The sequence below is a fragment of the Engystomops pustulosus genome, chromosome 9 (assembly GCF_040894005.1).
Source record: "Engystomops pustulosus chromosome 9, aEngPut4.maternal, whole genome shotgun sequence".
Lineage (NCBI taxonomy): Eukaryota > Metazoa > Chordata > Amphibia > Anura > Leptodactylidae > Engystomops > Engystomops pustulosus.
This window is the reverse complement of record NC_092419.1, coordinates 57,869,011-57,893,063: the sequence shown is the minus strand read 5'-3', so window position 1 is coordinate 57,893,063 and position 24,053 is coordinate 57,869,011. Positions and strand designations below refer to the sequence as shown.

General features: G+C 38.3%; 1 protein-coding gene across 7 annotated transcripts in view; it reads right to left on the bottom strand.

Moving 5' to 3' along the window:
* Window positions 1–882: 882 nt before the first annotated feature.
* LOC140077441 (diacylglycerol kinase eta-like) overlaps window positions 883–24,053 on the bottom strand; it is a 212,407-nt gene continuing 189,236 nt past the window's right edge. For 6 of the 7 annotated variants that reach the window (XM_072124658.1, XM_072124659.1, XM_072124661.1 and 3 more), the window contains 7 exons: window positions 21,890–22,056; window positions 19,434–19,551; window positions 13,315–13,401; window positions 8,635–8,754; window positions 7,952–8,060; window positions 3,398–3,528; window positions 883–3,068 (listed from right to left, as the gene is read on the bottom strand). In XM_072124658.1, the coding sequence (XP_071980759.1) occupies window positions 2,994–3,068; window positions 3,398–3,528; window positions 7,952–8,060; window positions 8,635–8,754; window positions 13,315–13,401; window positions 19,434–19,551; window positions 21,890–22,056 (807 nt within the window). In that variant the 3' untranslated portion in view covers window positions 883–2,993. The remainder of the gene's footprint in view (window positions 3,069–3,397; window positions 3,529–7,951; window positions 8,061–8,634; window positions 8,755–13,314; window positions 13,402–19,433; window positions 19,552–21,889; window positions 22,057–24,053) is intronic. The other variant, XM_072124664.1, reaches the window with a different exon arrangement.

Here is a 24,053-nt window from a genome sequence, read left to right as displayed (position 1 = left end):
CTAGGTAGGTATGTTGTTTATCCCCCAAATTCTAGTCAGAGCATCAGTAAGGCTAGTGGCTACTGGGGGATTTCTTGTTACTGCTAGCTCTGGGGAGGAGATCATTGTGGCTATGGTTCATGACAGTAGCCAAAGTTTTGGAGCAGCAACAAAAATAATTTTATGGTTGTTGTCAGCAAAAAATAAGGAACTATATTATCTTATGCTTTATACAAACTCACAGTCACTCAGTAATGCATGTAGGATGTGGAATCCTAGTGATTTGCATCCAAACAGATTTGACACAAACATGCTGACAATAATCCAGTGTTTAGGTGTTTGTAAAGTGCTATAGAGGATACTGACATTATATAAATAAATAATATCTTGAGAATAGTGCAATGGACAGAAGTATGAGTTTTTGGTTACTGTCATTTTTCATAACATGCTATTGGGTGGGGTTGCCTCTTTAGATATTTGTAAACGATGCCAAATACTTACAGATGAATTGGCATTAGAAGTATTTTATTAGGAAGCTACCCAGCCCAATCTACCTTACACTATTGTGCTTTTTGATAGACTTTATACAACCCTAGGTGAACCCTATCACTACTAAAGAAATGTAGAGTGTTTATTTATTGTGTATGCTCCACTCATCGGCTGACATCATTTCCTAAAGAAGTCTTTTACCAAATATGATAATAATGCATCACAGAGAATCCAGAAAGAGAATTCCAAAAAAAATGTTTCTTACCCTGACACTTATTCTCTTCTGGGAAAGGCCTCTAGGAGATACTTTTAGAATGTTTCCGAAATTACTGCCGCACTGGGATTTTGGAAGGAGATAATTTCCTTAAGACTTTTTTGAAATGTAGGGAATATTTAAACAATGAACAGAATAACTCACAGTCTTTCCCAATGGGAACTTATTTTATGTACTGATCATTTACACCGTTTTCAATTACAATACAGCACAGATTGTGAAAAAAAGCAAAATAGCAATTTACAAGACAAAAAGAATACTCCACCAATAAATAGGGCTTCAACTGTACATTCACAATTACAATTAAGGTCATAGAACTATGCCCACAAGTCCTTGCTTCACAAAATGATATATTAGAAATATATACGTTTTATCATAGTTCTTAAACAACATGCAGAAATGCTGAGATCACTTAAACAGGAAACAACACAAAAAACAGATGGTTTTGTTATTGTAATTTAACAGTTCTACTTATGAATTTGGGTCACAAAAGCAAAATGTAAGTTTCCTATTCATTCAAGTCTCTCTTGAATGAATCTTAATGTGAATCTCCACCTTTTGATAACATGGTGTTTTAGGTCCAAAATTCTGTGGTGAAAATTTCCTTTAAATTATCTTTATAGCAACTGAAAGGAAACCTACCACTGCCCGCATGATGAAATCATGCGAGCAGACCACCCGGTAGGCTACTTAATGCTGATGCCGGCACATAGTTTTGTTAGGCACGGCAATCGTTAGTTTAGCTAAAAAAACTATTTTCTTACATATTTAAATGAGCCCTCCGGTGCTACCCTGCGCCATCTTCGGTCTGGCGGTGGCTTCCGATGTTTAATTATTCCTCCTTCAGGTGCCGAGAGCCGTGACGTCACCAAGCTCTCGGCACCTATCGCACATGCGCAGACACTAAGTCTCGCACTAAGTCTTTCATCATGCGGACAGTGGTAGGTTTCCTTGAAGCTTTCTTTATCCATAGCCGCTGCACAGACATACTTAAAGGGGGTGTCTAACACTTTTCATGTTTCCAGTGGTCATAGAATAAGTGTAGAGAATAGCCTGCGTGCTCTTTGCTTTATTCATATTTATGAGGCTGACTTAGCACTATAATAGGCCATCTGTATATAGAAGTAAATGAGCTGTGGTCACACAGGGGAACCACCACTTCATGCACAGAGGGCACTCGGGGGGAGGGGGCTCTGTTCTGATAATTACTTCTACTATGTACTATTCTGTGGGTAGGAAAGACACGTTATTCAAGGGAAATCTTCTTAGGAATCCTCTCAGATTTAGGAATTTGTTTATGACTACAAATGTAATAAAAAGCCTTGCACCAGATTTATCAAGGTATTAATTGCTTTGAGAGTTTGTACAAGAAATGGGAGCAGCCAAGCAAGTAGGTGTAGTTTAGGTATAGAATTTGAAGGAGCTATATAAATAAAGATTATTATATTATTATTGTAAACCCTCACAGGCAAGGTCCTCCTTCCACTTTTTTGATGTAAAAAGGCATCTAGACCCTTCTTGAAGCTCATTGCTGAATCGGCTGTGACCAGCGCCTGAGGCAGGCTATTCCACAGACTCACAGTTCTTACAGTAAAGAAGCCTTGAGATTACACCTTGTTTTTTCTAGATGGGGATGATGCCCTTGTCTTTTGATGTATTCCGGATTTATTATTCAGTATAAGACATGATAAATCTCACATAATTTAAGACTGTGTAACTCCGCACTGTCAAACTTTCAGACACTTAATAAACACTATTGTGTTTTATTACTGTCTATGCAGAGGATCAGGGACTCTGCACCAGAAAAATGGACCTCCACATAAGTTAATTTTAAAGAATTATCTGGATATGGCACTTAATTAAGTAAAAACAATGGTATTTACAGGTGGACATTCACTTTAAGGCATCTGATAAGACTTAAACATCTGTGACTGGTATGGTAATGGTATGGTAAAATAGGTATGGATACAGATTTATGGAAAATGGATAATAAATCACAGCATTTCAAGCTAACATTCATAGCACTGATGTCACACTTCAAAAGTTGTTTGCATGGTCTTATAATAACTGGCAAGGCATTGGCATCCACAAAATAATTATTATTTATTTTTAAATAAATCTCCAGAAGAACTATACCAATATAAATACAGTCGATTTGGCATTAAAAGTCCATGTAATATGTAAGCAGCTGGCCTGTACTCAATAATATTCATCCCCAATCATGTGGTCATTCAGTGTCAGAGGAATGTTTCTACACAGAACTGGTAATATCTTTAATTCCCTGTAGAATTCTCTTCATATGGCCCACTTTGGCTATTCCCAAATCCTATAAAGCAAAGAAGTCACATTAGATGATAACAACAATTATTTTGATAATTTCATGTATACATGTTATTATATGTAGAGACACTGTAAACAGCTACGTACAATGACCTTACTACCAGCAGATATGCATGACTGATAATGGGTATGACCTGTGAGATACCAATTATATGCAATGGTATTCTAAATATTATAAAGGCCTTTCATGCTATTATTCATAGTATATTCTGTAAATTATATTGGTATTGACAGTCTACATAACATAATGACCATGAGTTGACAAGGTGGAAGGGAAACAGTAGCTAAAGGAGAGTTAATCCCCTTGCAGAATACCTTGAGGTCCCTTCTCTCCAGCAGTACCAGCTCTGAGCCCTGGATGTCATGGCGGATAAAAATTTCCTTGTATTCCCCTAAACCCAAGACTTCAAGCCAAGCAGCTACTTCCTCCGTTCCCCATTTATCCACTAGCAGAGAGATAAAGCAAAAGTGAACAGAAAAGAAGGCAACTAATTTGGCAACAAAAGACTAGGATGAGATACTTACATCTAATAATAGAGAACACATATATAAAAGGTCAGACAGATAAACTAAATAAAATCTGTGGGGGTATCACTCCAGGCTCTGGGGACATCACAGGGGGCTGTGAGGGACAACCCTGGAGACTGTGAGGACATCACTGGGGGCTGTGAGGGACAACACTGGAGACTGAGGACATCACTGGAGGCCGGAGACATTAGTGCGGGCTCTGGGGAACATTATATACTGGATTAAATTGGGGCTCGGGCTGTTGGGGGCATTATTTAGTGTTGGTATCATTAGGTGAGGGGCTCATTTAGGTGGGCTTGATTAGGAAGGGCATTATTTAGTGTAGGGGTCTCAATGAGGGGGAATTAGTGGGGGCCACTATTATGTATTGCATGTGTTTTACATTCTTAGTTGTTAGGCCATGTTTAGGGAACATTATTAGGTGAGTGGCAAAATAAGGTGGTTTAAAGTAATGTACCCACATATACTGTGGAGGGGCAGTAATTTTTACATTCATTATACAATGTTGGGGCCATGTACTGTGTGTATTTTTAATTACTGGTATTTTCAGTACAGCTATTATTGGTGCAACCATGTGAGGGGATCAAATGCTTTGGGGCCTGTGTGACGGATCTTTTATGACCCTAGAAATGCAGCTCTCTGAGAGGTACAACTTTCAGTAGAAAGAAGAATGTATTTTAATTTAATAATATTGGCTGCACATGCAATTTTTGTTCAATGTGCACATTGGTTAGCCATATTATATAGTATTTAAAGGGGTGTTCCCATAAAGACAAGTTTTTATATGTACTCAGGATAACAAAATAACACATTCTCTAATTCACTGTTATTATTCACTAAGTGCCTCTCTGCCTTTTCTAAGCATTTGCATTACAACATAATATATTGTGTGTTATAACTTAGTCTTGCATCCTGCCAAAAACCTGTCACAGGGGCGGGCCTTTGGTTTGGATGCGTTTCAAAAAACAACATGTGACATGTCTGAGCTGCAGGCTGCCTCCATATTTGTGCTCCTGTACAGCTCTGTCCCTCCCCCACTGATGTCAGGCTGACCAGGCTGTGACCTCTGAGAAGGAGCAGGAGGTGGAGCTGTACAGGAGCACAAAGATAGGGGGCTAAGATCTGAGGAGGAAGTAACACAGACAAGTTTAAATGCATGCAAACCAAAGCCCAGCCCCTGTAACTACCCCAGGATTTTGTCAGGGTGCAAGGTAAGTCATAACACACAATTATATTGTAATGCAAATGCTTAGAAAAGGCAGAAAGGCACATTTGAGCTGCAGGTGTCATAAGCTTCTGCAACCTATCTTTAGTGAAAATGAGGTCCCTGGTGACAGGTTCCCTTTAAGCTAGTTTAATATTCTGAACCAATGTTATGTACCCAATTTAAGCATCTCAGAGTGTGAATTTAAGATCCATTCATTTATACTTTTCACTCTGTCTTAGTGAATATGTACAATAGTTATTCATCATCCCTAAACAATGCGAGAAAGACAGACATGGACACGATACTGTGCATTCCTGAAATAACAAACCCACCAGGGGCAAACAAAACCTGTGCAACAACTGTACATTCTAAATATTGCTCCAAAACATTAAAAGAGAATCTAACATCAAAATCAATCATTATAAACCAGGGACACTTACTCATAAATTCTGTTACTGTGACTTTTCATATTTTATATCCCTGGCCTCCTTCCTCCTAAAATCAGCATTTAAAATTATGCTAATAAGCCAGCAAGCTACGGGTGGGGGATGGTGAGACAGTGTAATAGTCTGTAAAGCTATATCACAGAGGGGATAGGGAAGGGATAGCCCCTACGACTCATTAGCATAATTTTAACATTTGAGAAAGGAGGCCATGTATAACAAATAAAAGTAGATTATCACAGTCACGTTGCCTGGATCTATGGTAAGTGGCCCAGGCTTGATTTTGACGATAGAGTTCCTTTAAGTTATAGAACACTCTCACTCCTCCCAGTAAAACATGATGGGGTTGACTATTTAAAACTATGACAAATGATCCAACTGGCTGTGACTTTTCTTTTTGTTCACAGCTCACTTTCTAAGATTCACCTTTTTTAATAGACAATGCATTTCACCACTAAAATTTAAGCAGGATATGGGCAGATGTACTTGCTTCTTCTTTAAATGATTCTGCTGTGATCTGCTCAAGGTGCAAATTAATCTATACCAATAGTCAATGAGGAGATAAGTGGTCAATCTTGCTCCCAGAACCCCTCTACAGATGGACTGTCTGCATATGCAGTTTCCAGAATAGTCCCTTCCACTTAGTCATTTTTTTGTTTAAGCTGGCCATACACAGAAGGTTTTGTAGTTTTAAATCTCACAGTTGTGACCAGGGCTGGATTAACCTATAGGCACACGAGATTAAGCATTAGATGTGTCTTAAAAACAAACACTGTAGAGGCAAATTGCTACAACTGAATTAAAAGTAGCATGCCATTAGGTATGTCATGCAGATAATAATTTATAATATTAAATTCTAATATATAATAATAATAATAATAATAATAAAAATAATAGTAATGATTTCTCCTCCATCTCAGGCTTTTGTTGGTTAGATATATTTCTGTGTCACACTGGAGCACTGTTGCTTTTAAACTTCAAACAGATGAGATTTTTAAAACACGGTTTTAAACCATATTTTAACAATACCAAGTCTGAAGTAAACCTCCAGCTTCAAAAGTGACTCTTCTCAGCTATTTTGCTAATTAATGACAACAAAAATCGATTTATATTTTATATACTATTTATATTTCTATTTATATATCTTTCTCATGTTATGCAGTGCTTTCCATATGACGTTGGCAGCAATTATTGTATGGGTAGAAAGAGTTTGAACACAAAAAAGATATTTTATGGCCCATCTGAGACTCCTGGTAATTCAGTTGTGTAAAAGCTGTTGACAAAGTCCAGTTCTGTTTGTTTGTTTGGATTGGGTTTCTGGATTTATTTTACCATCCTCATCTATGATTTGAGCTACAAAAAGGTAATTCTATCTTTATTGCCAATAGGACACTATCAATATATATATATATATATATATTTTTTATATACATGTAATGTAAGGTACATTGGTTGATTTTAACTTTCGTTATAGGTTTACAGACGGTCCCCTACTTAAGGACACCCGACTTACAAACGACCCCTAATTGAAGACGGGGCCCTCTGCTCACTGGGACTTCAGTCCCAGACTGCAATGATCAGCTGTAAGGTGTCTGTAATGAAGCTTTATTGATAATTATTGGTCCAATTATAGTAAAAATTTTGGAAACACCAATTGTCACTGGGGCAAAAAAATTTTTTTGTTTGGAACTACAATTATAAAATATACAGTTTTGACTTACATACAAATTCAACTTAAGAACAAACCTATGGAACCTATCTTGTATGTAACCCGTGGACTGCCTGTACTTGTATTGCTAACTAAAACCTTCATAAATATACATGCAGTCCCCGGGTTACATACAAGATAGGGTCTGTAGGTTTGTTCTTAAGTTGAATTTGTATGTAAGTTGAAACTGTATAGTTTATTATTGTAATCCCAGCCAGAAATATTTTTGGTCTCTGTGACAATTGGATTTTAAAAATGTTGGGTTGTCATAAGAATCAGGATTAATAATAAAGCTTCATTGCAGACATCTCTGATAACTGTTATAACTGTTTATTGTAGACTGGGACTAAAGTACAGGAAATTACCAACATCCAGAGGTCCGTTTGTAACTAGGGGTCGTATGTAAGTCGAGTGTTCTTAAGTAGGGGACCGCCTGTACCACCTATTTTGTGGATTTTGAAACTAAATATAATTACTAAATATAAATGTATAGGTGAACATCCAGTTCTGGTCATCACATTTAGCTATGAAAGGTTTATACTTCGTGATATCAATATTTTAGGGTATTACATCCATTTTGGAGAAGCAATGAGAAGAATGGGATATACTTTGCAGAATATTATGACTTGCGTAGCAGTTATTCAGTAAAACATTAGCTGAAGTTGGTAAATTTTACCCTGCTACATATTTGTTATTATAAATAAAATTGAATATGAAGAAGGAATTTTCAGCTGCTGATTTCTCAGCAGTTATGGTAAACTGAAACATGTATGGCCTGCTTTACACAACCTAATGATCATGATGCACAATACAAACGCTAAAAGGGCATTTACCACCAGGATGAAGGACTGTATGCAAATGAGCCTAAGGGGCTCCAGCTGTGTTAGTGGAGCCTGGAGCCCCTCAGGCTCAATTGCATACAGTTTTTCACCCTGGTGGTAGATGTCCTTTAAATGTTACAAGATATACTGAAGAGCACTTACCTGTTAATGAACTGTTGGATTTCTGCTTTTGACACTTCTCTTTTTCTTTTTTTGGTTTTGAAATAATTCGGAGCTTCAAGCTTCCTTTAACACTTACATCGCTGTTCTCCTAATGGTAGCATATAAAAACATTTAGCTGACTGGTATTCTAGGATCATCAATATTATACTCCCTTCCCACTGACACAAGCATTTGGCAGCACGATGGAGAGAAGGAGGGGTGAGTGCTGCTCACCCCTCCTCTCTCCATAGCGAAACACTGCACAACTCCATAAACACAGGAAAATATAAAGCATGTTTTGTGCCACCACACCTATAGCCATCTATGGGCTGTGTGAAAGGAGCCTTAGAAAATAGGCTGATGTATATAGATGTTATAAGAGACAGCAACAGTGAGTGTTCCGTTCCACTTTCAGGGCCCACCAGCTTGGTGGGAATCTGAAATGGATTTCAGATGGAACACCACCTCCAAAAAGCTGTTAGAGAAGACTTCAGTTTTTGAACATTTAGCCTTCATTTATTTAGCTGTATTTCTGTACTATTAAAATGTATTCCTATTGCTCTTGTTAAATCTGTTTCAATGGGGAGAGTAAAAGATTGGCAGCCCTACAACAGAGCCTTACATGGCTTGGATTAAGTGTAGCTTAAAAAATAAAGTTTAGAGATAAAAATGGAAGATTATACCTCTACTGCAGACTTGATGATGTGTGTTATCCAATGGATATCAGATAATTTATGCAAGTCTTGACTCAGTCCATTAATAGCACATAGTAGACCTTCTTCTTCCTGTGGAGTTTCCCAGTGCTAGACACAACATTAAAAAAATTAGTAATGAGAAAAAGACAGGGCAATTGACATTTAAAATACCTAGATTTTTTTAAGAGAACTGATTTACACATCCAATTATATTCATCAGATGATGAATTCAGAACTGATGTTATTTTCAGTTTTTCAGTTCCTACTGAAGAAAACTGGAAAACATTCAGAATGTTGCAGATGTGAACCTATATTGTTTCATCTGAGAGTGTTGTTTAGCAGTGATGAACAAGAAAAGCATATCAATGCTGCAGTACTGATGCACAACTAGTGTTGAGCGAGAACAAACTGTAGAGTTCTGATCCGTACCTAACATGGCAGGTCCGGCACCCATAATCCCAAAGCCAAGGAGCTGCCTGTCGTTCTGACTTAAGGTTTGTGTTTTGAGAAAACTTTTTTTTTAATGAATGCTCTTTAATTACATCCAAATCACAATGTACAAAGTTTCAAATGTTAACATTCTTAGACATTTTAACCGTACCCTATGTCTTCCTTGACTGATTGTCCTTAAAGAGAACCCGTCATGCAAAATAACCTCCCTAAACTAAATATATTTTCATAAACTGCCATTAGAGAGCATTGCCTCTATCCCTTCATTGTCCCCCTGCATGCCTGTAAACCTAAGCAATGAGGTCCTAAAGCTGTATGCAAATGACCTGTGAAATGTCCAATGAAGCATTAGCATATTCAAGCTGTCCACTCTATTCATGAGTGGGAGGCACAGCCACACCCCCAGTGCATGACTGACAGCTTGTATAATGATGTGAGGCTATATAATGGTGTGCTTCCTGGTGCTGGTGGCCACGCCACCCTGCAGCCTGTGTGTGTGTATAGGAGAGATACAGCAGCTCCAGGCAGCCATGTTACAGCAGAACATGTCAGATTCATGTGTAGCTGATGTCTGTGTCTCTCACATGTGTATTAGGAGGATGCAGCATGTCAGCAGATGCAGCACACACACTAGCCATGCTTTACTATACATCACACACAGACATGAGCAGGGGGAGGAGAGGGGAGGGGTAACAGGAGTGACATCACTGCCTCTGACCATGTGGCCAGCCTCATTTACATGATAAAAAATAGATGATTTTACAATGAATAATGTATGAAATAACTAGATAAAGGCTGGGATGGGATCCTTGTGAGCTGCTCCAACAGGTAGTAGTGACAGGACAAGTGACACAGACCTGATGACAGGTGTCCTTTAATGGTTCCCTTGGTGCCCATGTTGCTTCAGTGACTTCCTGCTCCTCTGCCTTGTACTGCCACTGAGCCCTTAATGTCTGATGGGAACCCCAGCACTAGTGCATTCTCTCATTTTTCTATCATGAGCTCCAGTGGTGACCACACAGAAATTGGAAAAAACAGACCCTTCTTCTTTCTGCCATAATATATGCAATGGGAAAAACCTGGCCCTTTCTTTCACTACTTTAAAAGACATAATGGGAAAAACTTTGCCCTACCTCTCACTTCCCAAATGCACGTACAAGATGTCCTCATTGGGAGATGCCTCCTCCCCCTCCATATCTTTCTAGACACATTCTAGGCCCATGGGCTGCTCTGGGCTTCACTCTGCTGTGAGAAAAACTCTTCCCCTAGTTTTACAGTGGAGTACCTGGGAGCTGTTGTACCAGCAACTCACACTGTGAGCATGTGTGGACTGGCCAGACATCTCTTCTACCTCTGCTTCCTCCTGTGCCACCATTACATCGTCCATCATGGTATAAAGTGTTTTTTTTTCTAGAAGGACGCCACAAATGTCTCTCTCTAAGGCCCACTCATTAGTGGAGAATGATGAGTACTTCAACTACCCCAGGCATTCTGTAACTGGGACTCAACATGTACCTTCTGCTGATCTCACATCCACAGCATATGTAAAATGGATTTCCACCTGGTTTGTACATCATAGGGCAGTGGGTGGTATCCACATGTCTGGATAATTGGGAAGGAAGCTTTGCGCCACCAAGTAGATCACATGCACAAAGCATGAGATGTGCATCAACATGACTTGGCACAAGTCTTAAAGAAAAACTAAATATATTTTCATAAAAAATGCCATTATGAAGCATTGCCTCTATCCCTTCATTGTCCCTCTACATGCCTGTAAACTTAAGAAATGAGGTCCTAAAGCTCTATGCAAATGACCTGTGAAATGTCCAATTAGTCATTATCATATTCAAGCTGTCCAGATTATTCATGAGTTGGAGGCACAGCCACAACCCCAGTGCATGACTGACAGCCTGTATAATGATGTAATGTATAATGCTGTAATGGCTGCTCCATCGCCCCCTGCAGCCTGTGTGTGTATAGGAGGCATACAACAGCTCCAGGCAGCCATGGTATAGCAGCACATGTCAGGTACTTGTGTAGCTGATGTCTGTGTCTCACACATCTGTATTGGGGGAAGAGCATATCAGCAGATGCAGCACAGACACTAGCAATGCTTTACTATACATTACACACAGACATGAGCAAGGGGAGGGGAGGGGGAACAGCGGTGACATCACTGCCTCTGACCATGCGGACCAGCATCATTTACATAATAAAGAAAAGATGATTTTAGAATGATTCATGTATGAATTAATTAGATAAAGGCTGGGATGGGATCCTTGTGAGCTGCTCCAACAGGTAGAGGTTACTGAAACAGCGATAGAGACCTGATGACAGACTTGATGTAAAAAGATTCTATTGTTTTTGCAAATAGTTTTAGTTGATCCTGGAAGGAATCTTTCCCTACTTTAGATGGTGTCTGATCTTTTCCCAGACAGATTAATAATTAATAATAATAATTTTGTTTATATAGCGCCATCAAATTCTGTAGAACTTTACAGATCCTGGGGAACATATACCAATAAAATAAGACATTAAGTAGTAACAACAGTCATATGAAACAATAGGAGTAAGGGCCGTGCTCGCACAGTCTATGAGGATAAGGGGGGTGACACATGAGGTATAAGAGCTTGTATAGTGGTCCAGTCCTTTTTATAAGGGAATGGAATAACAATAATTTAATAAATACAAAAAAAATGCTGCTGTTTTAACCAACCATCAGCTGCCATATTTTATACAAAGTCCAAAGTCAGTTGGAGAAGGGGGAGAAGTCATAATTGGTTAATAAAGAGTTAAAGTTGAATGCAGTTAACAAGTCTGGTAGGCCTAAATAAATGAGTTTTAAGATCATAATTGAAGCTTTGGGGGTTGGTTATTAATTTGATAGACCAGGGTAGGGCATTCCAGAGAATTGGTGCAGCTCTGGATAAGTCCTGGAGATGTGAGTGGGAAGTTCAAATTAAGGAAAAGAATAATCTAAGATCAATGGAAGAGCACGGGTTAGACAACAGACTGATATGAGAGAGGAAGGGGTATGCAGCATTATAAAGAGCTTTGTGGATGAGAGTTATTAATTTAAACTGTATTCAGAAGGAGACTGACAAACAGTGCAGTCACTGGCACACACTGGAATGTAGCGTTTGGTTTGAAAGACAAAGCCTGGCTGCTGCATTGAGAATGGATTGTAGTGGAGAAAGTTTAGTAGAAGTAGAAGACTGATTAGTAGGGAGTTATAGTAGTCTACTTGAGAGTCAATCAGAGAAACAACTAGTGTTTTAGAGGTTTAGCGTTACAGTATAACCTGCTGCCGTTTCCCCATGACTATGCTAAAATTATTGGTGCAAGCACTGAAATGACTGGACAAAAACGCAGGAGAGGAATGTTGTCTGGCAATCCTGGGCTGTGGAAGTGTATGCATCTGTGCACTTCCTGCCTTGGGTCCAGCCACAACTACATTAACCCAGTGGCCAGTTAAAGAAATGTAACATGCTTATGTGTCCATGTGTCATTTGTGATGTGCACCTTGCTATGGATGGCATTGCACAGGAAACACCTATTTTTCTTCATAATCTGTTTGTGTGGGGTAGGGATGGCCTGCTGAGAAAAGTAGTTGCAGCTGGAAATGATGTGGTGTGGACCAGAATGGTAGCTTTTCAAAGGCCAGGAGTTTTGCACAGCTCCCAAGTAGGCACTAGGGCTCTTGGTTGAGATGGGACAGTCTTCTGCTTCTCCAATCTTTGGGAACAGAAAATGGAAGCTTTCCCTGGGATGGGTGACAGATGCCTTTTCACTTAGAAGGCAGTGTTAGAGGCTCAGAAAACTGAAACAGCAGCTCATTTTTCAGTCCTCTAGCCTGATTTTGTATTTATTTTTTAAAATTTGTGTCCCCATTGACTTCAATGGGGTTTGTGTATGGTGTCAGGTCCAGTTACCAAACCAAATTTTTCACAATATTTGGCCAAACCCATCGACCCAGAATCTTGTCTAAACCGCTCATCACTATGCACTACCACTGTGTGAGATGAAATATGGTTTGCAGTGTGTAAAAAGTATTGTGTAGAAAACATTAACCAAGGTTATTCTTGATATCTATGTTACAGCAATTACTACTGATCAGTTATACAAATCACAGTTATTTCTACCAATTGAAGTACTTTTATTAATTTTTTTGATCTGATGATAAAAATAAATATTGCATACTGTATGCCAGATACTTACCTGCTTAATTCCCATAAAGGCTCTGCTCTCGGTGTACAATGCCTTGACACTAATCACCACATCAACCGCAGCATTTCTGCTCAGCAGCTACAAAAAGAAAATTAACATGTTGTTTGTGTCCAAATATTATGATTCACACACTGGTATTTAAAATTATAAATGCATATTTCTTGTATTAGTTATTCCTTCACAGAATTATTAAATATGCTTAAAGGGAATCTGTCATCAAGAAACGGCACAATAAACCTTACTAACCCCTCTACTGTGCCTTTGTTGAAAAGTGCTGCACAAGCATCCCAGCTTAAAGGGGTATTCCCATGTGGACAAAGTTCTTATAATGTACTCAAGATAACAAAAAAACATTTTCTAATTCAATGTTATTGACAATGTGGGGAAAAATCTATCATTTTTGCATCGCCGTCTTCCAAGTGGCATAACATTTTTACTTTTTTGGCTAGAGAACTGGTTGATGGCTTGTTTTTTTGTGAGACATATTGTACTTTGCAACAGTATCATTCTGGAGTACATATGTTTTGTTGATCACTTTTTATTGCATTTTTTGTGGGATTCGATAGGTAAAAATCATAATTTTTGGTGGGTTTTTAAAGTTTTTTTTACGGCGTTCATCGTACAGGTTCAATAATTATTTAATTTTATTCTGTGGATTGTTACAAACGTGGTGATACTATATATGTGAGGTTTGTGTTATGATTTAGACTTTTTTGAGTGTTATATGTCTCTTTATATGTTTTTGGGCTTATGGGCATTTTTATTGATTTATAAACTTATTTTTTTATTGAATAACATTTTTTTTTAACTTTCTTACTGTTTCCACTATGGGACATGAACAAGCAATCATCTTATTGCTTGTTTATGATAATACTCTGCAATACTGATGTATTGCAGGGTGTAAGCAGCGTGCCTTTAAGATGACATCAGAGATGCAACCTTAATGGCATTGCCTTTAGGCATCTCTGGGGTCCTGATCGGATCCCATATATGCCATCGCTGCCCCCGAAAACGGCGGGGGGGGGTGTTGATCGTGGGGGAAAGACCCTGCAAAGGCATGTTAAATGCAACTGTCGCGCTGACCGCAACCGTAGATTACCGCGGACATCCCCCAACCCCCCATGCCAGCTTGGCTCCCGTGCAGAGCCGAACCAGCATCATCTCTGCACCACAGCTCTACTGCACTGAGCACTATTCGCAGGACCCAGCGCAAGTACAGCTACGGCGCGGAGTGCTAAGGAGTTAAAGTGCCCAGTGGTGTGATTCTTACTTACAGGGGTATTCTCGTCTGGGCACTCACATTCAGTTTCATTAATGTGCCATAAATATACATTTCTTCAATTAGATGTTATTAAAAAATATGTTCCTGTGTGAAGATAATTTCTCATAAATGTAGTGATATGGTCCCTTAGAAATGAGATAGCTTCCTTGGATACGACCACCTCTGCTGGAGGGATTGCACAAAGAAACAAATTGTTTTTGTATATGAAGTGTCTGGGAGTTACTGCAGGTCCCACAGCCGTCCTGTGGTAATGATTGCTGAATCCATGTGTTCAGGTAGGACTCTATAGCGCAAGTCTGGCCACCGCAGCCAGAGTGTGACGTGGTCATATCCGAGGAAGCTATCTGGTTTCTAAGGCACAACATGACTACATTTATGAGAAATTATCTCCACACAGGAACATTTTTTTTAATAACATCCAATTGAAGAAATGTTTACATATGGCAAATGAATTTAATTAAATGTAAATGCCCTGATGGGAATAACCCTTTAATCATGACAGATTGATCTCCAGCCCTGTCCTCATCAACACCCACACCTATGTTACTGGAGTAATCACTGAAACGATGTTAGCTGCTCCTTTTAAGGCAGGCCTGCAGTGAAGTTGAAATGTGTTTTGGGGGAAAAAGTTCATTTTCTAGGCAAATATTGACTTTGCAATTAATTGATGTTAAGCTGATAACTCTTTATAACATTCTGGAGTATATGCAAATTGCCATTATAAAACCTGATGCAGTAGACTTTGTAAAAATTAACATTTGTATCATTCCCAAAACTTTTTACCATGACTGTGCTTTGCACGTATTGATGCTGTGGTTGTTTCCATTTTTCTATGCAAAATAGCTCTACGTCAGTCAGATTAGTTGGAGGAGGTCAGTAAACAATTCTGAAGTCAAGCCACAGATTCTCAGTGAGACTTAGGTCTGGAGCCATTTTAACACATAAAATGCCATTTTATGAAAAGTTCTTGAAGTCAGACAATGATGTAGATGGAGTAGTTCTATTTAAGGGACATCTGCAACCCCATCTGCACATGAGTATAGATGCTCATCATAATGGAATAATTTTTTTCAGATTCATATATAAAGTTCGTTGGTGGATTTTAAACAGGTCAATACAAATCTTAGAAAGAAAAACATAAAAATGAACAAGCACACACAATGTAGGTCACTGGGGGTCATTTACTAAGGGCCCAATTCGCATTTTCCCGACGTATTACCCGAATATTTCCGATTTGCGCCGATTTTCCCGGAATTGCGCCGGGTTTTTTTGGCACGCGATCAGATTGTGGCACATCGGCGCAGGCTTGCACGCGACGGAAATCGGGGGGCGTGGACGACCCATCAGTAACACTGATCAATATAGGGATAGAGAAAGTTGAGAAAAGTTAGGGGTTATTAAAACATAACCTTTCTTTCTATATTAAAATGTATTTTAGTGTACATAGCTTCTTTTGAAATTTAGCATTCTAACAAGCATATATCTTACCAGACATCTAGATGCTTCGTCAGGGGGACCTCCTGACGAAGCATCAGCGAAACGCGCGTCGGGGTGCAGTTCATTGGCCTCCTGGGGTCCCCCACTGTACCTATCATCATGCTTACGGGAAAGGACTAAATTGATTTTGTGCACAGTGGGAGCCGGAAGGTACCTCCGGTCCCCACTTCACATAGGACTTAATTAAGGATTTACTCCTCTATTCATGTTCCCGTCTGCATTATTTACTATATATTAGACTTCCTTGTCTATATACTATCATTTACCTTTAGGTTCTGGGGTGTCTGCAGGGCACTTATGTTTTTCGTGGTTGCCCCAATTTCCATCAGGGGCTGTTTGTTTCCCCTTATTTCTTTCCCTATTATGTGGTATTTTTTTGCATATTGTGTATTATTTTAACAATAAAATATACTATGAATTTTAATTTCTGATGGCTTTTTTCGGCTCTCTTTTGGGTTGTAGATCAGTTATTGGTTGAGAGTTGTAGTGATATATTATCCAACGGGGCTCCCTTTTCTTTTTTGGTTTTCTAGACATCTAGATTATCCTATATTTGAGTTACTATTGTGTGGTTAATGTCCGCTCTGTCAGTTTTACAATTTTACATACTATATAATATTCTCATTTGCCATAATTTCACATACACATGTCATGGGGAATATACCCTTTAATTGGGATGATCTTATCTGTTAACATGCATATGAACTATGTGGGCCTAAAGGGTCTGTTGATTTAGCTGTAAATTTTGCAGTTCTCCAGTCCCCATTCATAACAATTAAGATGGACCTGTCTCTGCAGTTTTGTAATACACAGTAAAGTACTAAACCAGTGTCAGCGAAATTACACAGCTGGGGTTATGATCAAACGTTGCCCTGACACACCAGTCTGCTGTTTGGAGAGTGTGTCAGCTCACTGGTGAATTGTGCTGGTTAGTGCAGAAGAGTGTCGGCCAGCAGCGCGAGAGCGACGTGGTTATTACTGCCGTATATCCATCTTACAGAAGGTGTTGGGAAGGAACACCAAATTTTAAAAGAGGGCTTGCATAGCATGTATAGATTCTTATACTTGTGTGTGTATATATATATATATATATATATGTAAGTCCAAAAAAAGGCAGCACACCGGAATGAGGTGAAAAAAATCAAGGGTGAAGTTTTATTCCATTACGACGTTTCGGTGGTGGCACGCACCTTTTTCAAGCACAATCACAGTGAACACAAACCAGCTATTTAAAGTTGAACAATGACTCTCATTGGACAGATAACAGTGTAGCTTATATAAGCAAAATGTGCAAAAACATCATCAGAAATACAAAATTACATGCATGTTCTAAAATTTGTATATGATATTTGTATAAAGTGACAAAATTCATATCTCAGTGGCAATAAAGTGCAATATTGTCATAAAGTCCCGCCTGTCGGGACATGTCCTAGTCTCCTTATCCATTCATAAAAAATTAATAACCTGCAGTTAATTCACCTGTCTCGGCGCAACGTTCGGAAGAAAGGCAGATGTGTGTGATGCAACACCGCCGAATGCTCCCCCGATGTGTATCAGTGATAATCCCTTCCAGTTATCGTCTGGCGTGCTTGTGTCATGAAAGGGAGGATAGCGGTAGCCATCTTGGATGAGGGCATGTTCCTTATTCAGACCGGCTGTAGACCAGCCTGTAGTAATACCTACATTTGACCAGTACATCGATAAATTGAATTTCATGTTGAGAAAAAACTTTAGTAAATTTTATTTCTTCGTCAATTGTGTTTAAAAACGTATGAAATGCTTCCAACTCCTCAATGCTACCCGTCTAGAGGAGGAAGATGTCGTCTATGTATGGCCACCACTCAACAACATGCTGAAAGTGGTGGGAGACATAGATGAAATCCTCCTCCAATGCTGCCATCATTATATTTGCATATGAGGGGGCCATGTTTGCCCGCATCCAGAGCCATCCAGGAATTTTTTTTATAGCACTCAACCCCCTAGTGTGATGTATAGAGGTGTACAGTGAAGTCACATCAAATGATACCAACACAATTTGACTATAATCCAGTACCCATGCACAATTGAATTTGCACAAAAAATCTGATGTATCTTTAATGTATGATCTACTACATGTGACATATTCCCTTAGTACCGCATCCAAAAAAGGATGTATATAACAGGTGATATAGGAAATCAAATAGGGAGATACTTGTGCATGTCCTCAGTGATTACATGTTCTTGTACAGCCATGTCTAATAGATATTTAATATGCCACCTGATCTCAAATTTGGGGTCAATGGCCACCCATTTGTACACAGAAGAATCATTGAGTTGACAACGGATCTCCGCTACGTAGGCTATTATAAAGTACAATAATAGTCTCTCAGATTAAAAACATCAGGGGAGCATTCGGCGGTGTTACACCACTTCCGCCTTTCCTCTGAATGGCGCACCGAGACAGGTGAATTAACTGCAGGTTATTGATTTTTTATGAATGGATAAGGAGACGGGGGCAGGTCATATCCAGATAGGCGGGACTTTATGTTTTTAATCTGAGACACTATTGCATATATACATATATGATATTAAAATTTTAGGACATGCATGTAATTTTGTATTTCTGATGATGTTTTTTTATACATTTTGCTCATACAGGCAGTCCCCAGGTTACGTACAAGAGGTTTGTTCTTAAGTTGAATTTGTATGTAAGTCGAAACTGTATATTTTATAATTGTAGATCTAGACAAAAAATTTTTTGTCCCCAGTGACACCTGGAGTTTAAGCATTTTTTGCTGTAATGGGACCAAGGATTATCAATAAAGCTTCATTACAGACACCTTACAGCTGATCATTACAGTCTGGGACTATAGTAAAGCATTCAAAAAGCTTCACCAGAGGTCAGAGGGGTCTGTCTGTAACTATGGGTTGTCTGTAAGTCGGGTTTCCTTAACTAGGGGACCGCCTGTATAAGCTACACTGTTGTCTGACCAATGAGAGTCATTGTTCACCTTTAAATAGCTGGTATGTGTTCACTGTGATTATGCTTGAAAAAGGGTGTGCCACCACCGAAACGTCGGAATGGAATAAAACTTCACCCTTGATTTTTTTTACCTCATTCCTGCCTATTTTGGGACTTATTTATTGGGATCCACTGCCACGGTTCCTACGGCTCTGCACCACAATCTTCACTTTGATGTGCTGCTCTTGATTTTCCTACACATTATACATGTATATATATATATATATATATATATATATATATATTTTTTTTTTTTTTTTCAAACATAAAGAACATTAAACAAAATTTATCAAATCTATTATTTAAGGATAATTAAATATTTTTACTTACCTCAGGGGAATTGTTTAACTTGTTGGAAAATACATCACTTAATACCCCAAAGCTGCCATTTACAGCATGAGCCAGTTCTTGTTCTATGGCCTTGTGCGATTTAGCTGCATCCCGGATTCTGCACATTGCCAAACACATTAAAGCAACTTTTAGAAAACTTTTTTTTAAAGTATCAAATGTACTTAAAGTCTGTTTTTAAGAATCAATCACCTATCCTTATTACAGGCCATTAATTTGAGATTTGCAGATGCCTCAACACCCCAGCCAATTGACTGCCTAATCATGCTATGTACCATATGTTGGTGACCAAACATTCATCAGCCCAAAGTGTTGAACTGGTATCCTAAGCGCAACTGCTGTAGTATGTACGGCAGTGGCCTTGGCAGGAAGAGACTTAAACTTAACAGAGAACTGAGGTCTCTACATTTTCCACGTCTGGGACCCTAGTGAAGTTAACCCCTTATCTCCGACACTAGTTTTCAGCTCAATGACCAGACTCGATTTTTCAAATCTGACATGTCTCACGATAATTGGTTATAACTTTGGAATGCTTTAACATATCCGGGTGATTTTGAGAATGTTTGTTTTTCTCGTGACACATTGTACTTCATGTTAGTTATAAAATTTAAGTGATAAGTTTTGCGTTTCGTTCTGAAAGAAAGTGAAAATTTGGCAAAAGTTTGTAAAAATTCTTCATTTTCCAAGTTTGAAATGTTCTGGTTTCCAGACAAGATGTAAACCTACCCAAAAAGTTTGATAATTAACATTTACAGAATATCTGATTTATGTTGGGATGATATTTTATGCTTCCGGTCATTTTTCTAGGATGTTATGAGGTGCAGAACTTTAGGTGCGATTTTTCTTATTTTCATGAAAATTGGCAAAACTCACATTTTGAGGAACAACTCAGCTTCCAAGTGACTTTGTAAGGCCTAAATAATAGTAAAACCCCATAAATTACCCCACTATAGAAAGTTCACCCCTCAACATATGTAAAACAACTTCTATTAAGTCTATTAACCCTTTAAGTGTTTCACATGGGTTAAAAAATATGGACTTGCGATTTAGAAACTATAGAATTATTTTGGAAAATACATTCATTTAGGACAAAACTGACAGTTTCAGAATAAATTAAATGATGAAACGCACTGCAACGTTTCATGCCCAATTCCTCCCGAGTGTACTGATACCCCATATGTGGTGGTAAACTGCTGTACGGGCGCACGGCCGAGTATAGAATGAATGGAGGCGCCATTCACAGCAGATTTGTATTGTCACATTGTACAACCTATATATTTTTATTTTTTTTGGTAATGCGAACATATGAGGGCTTATTTTTTATGGGATGAGATACAATGTATAGATAATTTATTTTGGGAGTCTAAAGCTTATTCATGAGATTTTATTAACTATTTCAAGGGTGACACAAACAAAATCATCAATTTTTATTTTGGATTGTTAGCATTTTTTTTCCCCCGCTCACCGTAATGTAAAAATAATATTTTATCTTTATTCTCTGGTTCACTACGATTGCGTTGTTACCTCATTTATATAGTTTTTCTTATTTTTGCTCAATCCTGAGCAAAACCAATATTGGAGAAAATCGCATTGTTTTTACTATTGACAACTTTTCAGGGCCATAACTTCTGTATTTTTCTGTTGTCAGATCTGCTTGAGGGCTTATTTTTTGCGAAAACAGTTGTTCTTTTCAGTCGTATCATATTAGGGAACGTAACTTTTTTTCATCACTTTTTAGAACATTTTTTGTGATGGTGTTTGATGAAAAATTGTATATTATGGGAAGTTTTTCAAGTTTTTTTTTTACATAGTTCACCGAGCGGGTTCAATATTGATTTAGATTTATTGTAAAGATTAATACGGACGCGGTGATACCAAATATGTACGTGTTTTTGTATTTTATTTACTTTATTTGCATTGACCGTGGCGTGTAAGGGGTTAAACACACGGGATCAGAGTTTTTCCGATCCCGGGTGTTAGTGCCGGGTCTGGGCTGTGATATCACAGCCCGACACCGGCACTATACTGACCCGATGTACCGAAATCTTCTTCTGACGCGCCGCCGTAGAAAGGCGTATGCGTCAGAAGAAGTACCCTTAATGACCGCCGTAAAAAGCCGATACGGTGGTCATTAAGGGGTTAAGAAAACACCTTTATGGCTTACATAGTGTGGTTTGTGAAATAAATAAGTATAAAGCCTTAGCACCAAATGTGAGGTTAATGCACTTCAATGTAACTTTTAGAATATAGTAAATTATGCTTAATTTATTACAAAACATTTTAATTAAAAAATTAATCATGCTCTACCAGATACGTTAGTATCTGTGAAAACACAAGTATTTGTAAACCAAAACCAGCAGTAAATCCTAGAGAAAATCAGACTGTAACTAAATTATCCAGGGTGAACATAAAATACTTGCACAATTACTGAGTTATACCTGCTAATAAGATTCTCTGCAGAACCTGCAAGTTGCTGCAAATGAGCGAGCTCTTCTTCAGTAAGGTACTCCATTGATTGTTGGGAATGAAGTCTTGGTCGAGGCACAGCCCTATAGTTTTCTCCTTTTCTTTTGTCCTCCCATGATTTTAAAGTGCTTTCAAATGCCTAAATAAATGAATTCATAGAGGAAATAAATAACTTTGTAAACTAATTAAATATCTAAACTAAATAAATGTTCCTTTTTTACGTGCCTAACAATGGGGGAAGTCTTTTTGATGGACCTACTGTTCCAACCTATAAACAGTAAGAGAGATTTGCTCCACTTAAGGCATCTGAAAATGAGAAATTATTTTGTTCAGTTTTTGTGTCTTAAAGTGGTATTCCCACAAAGACAAAATTCATAGATATACTCATGATAACAAAATAGCACATTCTCTAATTCGCTGTTATTAACAAAAATGCAGCCTTTCACAGATCTAATTCCAACCTGTCTTTGGCTGCCCCTGGATATGACCGTAAATCTTCTGACTATGGCCGTATTCTTCTCATGAATAGCTTCTCCTGTCTGCATAATGCAGTGCTCCTCCTTCCTGCATTACAAGACCAGCTCAGACACAGGCACCTCCTGCCGGGAAGCAGCAGTGTGCAGAGATTTGCTCAACAAGCTACAGAAAGATAAGGTCTTTATCTGAGTGATGCATATAGCAGACCTGACTCTGTGTGGGTTATAGATGAGTTAGCAAAGCTGGGAGTGTCATTGTGTTTTTATCCATCTCATGGATTTCATCATCTCTTATCTCTGATGTGTCTGATCTCTCTTTTTCTATGTGTCAGATACTAGTAGGATGTTCAGAAGCTAAATAAAAGTGTAGATAAACCCTGTACCATGATAATCTAAGCACATTGTCAGCACACAGCATCTCATAGCACATGTCTTCTTAGAGAACTTAGTAAAAAAAGGTATTGGGTGAAAAATAATCTTTATTGGCTAAAAATCACCAGGGGGTTAACATTTGAGAAGTTTCTTTCGTGGGCAATTCCCTTTAATACAGAAATACACAGGGTTTCATTTTATGCTATTCTTATTTTAGCTTTGATTAATACCCAGGAAAATACAAAAGAAAAGTAAAAACAACATTTTAAAAATGTTTCTAATCCTTTTAATCTGGTAGTAGTTATACATGGTACACTAGGATCTGGAATTGAGGCTAGAAGCTGCAGTGTGTAGTAGTAGAGTAATAATTGTATTTTGTCTACTTAATTATTTTTCAATATCTTGTACATTATCAAGTCATTAGGAAATTGCAAGTCACTTTCCTTTGCAAAATTTCCTTGTTACTAAAGTTAACATATTAGCTCCAATTTCAGGAAAATACAGCCTTTGTTGGACATGACAAATCAAGACACATTCTGTATGGAAAATCTTGTCTCATTGGTCAAGAGTGATTTTAGCACATTCTCCTGCAAAAGTATTCTTTAAAGGAAATCTACCATTTGTTTTTATGCATTATGAACCAAACATACCTTTAGCAAGGTGCTAAAGAATGCTTTAGCTACACTGATGCAGAAACATATCATTGTATATCCCTGAGCCAAATGGATTTGCATAAAAAACAATTACAAAATTATGATAATAAGGCACTCTCGCTTCTTTGGCTGGCTCAGTGCTTCTTCTCACCCTAATTACACACTGCTTCAGCCTTGTCCCGCCTAGCATAAGCCGAGAATGCGTGTTCGCTGTGTTGTACCTGACAGGCAAAAGCAGTCAATCGCTGCAAAATTCCTCAGCTGCTGTGTATGAGGCATCCAGCTCAGTTTAATTAGTCCTGTCTGGACAGTTATGGAAGCTCTGTGTGTAACGTGTTTATGTAGGCACCCAGCTTTCCCAAGACCCTTAATTGTTTTTTCAGCAAAACCACTAGGCTCAAGGATTAAAGAATATATGTTTCTGCATCAGCGTAGCTAAAGCATTCTCATGGTATGTTTGGTTCACAACGCATAAAAACAAATGGTAGATTCCCTTTAAAGAATACTTTTGCAGGAGCATGTGCTAAAATCACATTTGACCAATGAGACTAGATTTTCCATACAGGAGGTGTCTTTATTTATCATTTCCAACAAATGCTTCTGTACAACCTGAGCAACCATTTCAATTCTCGTTC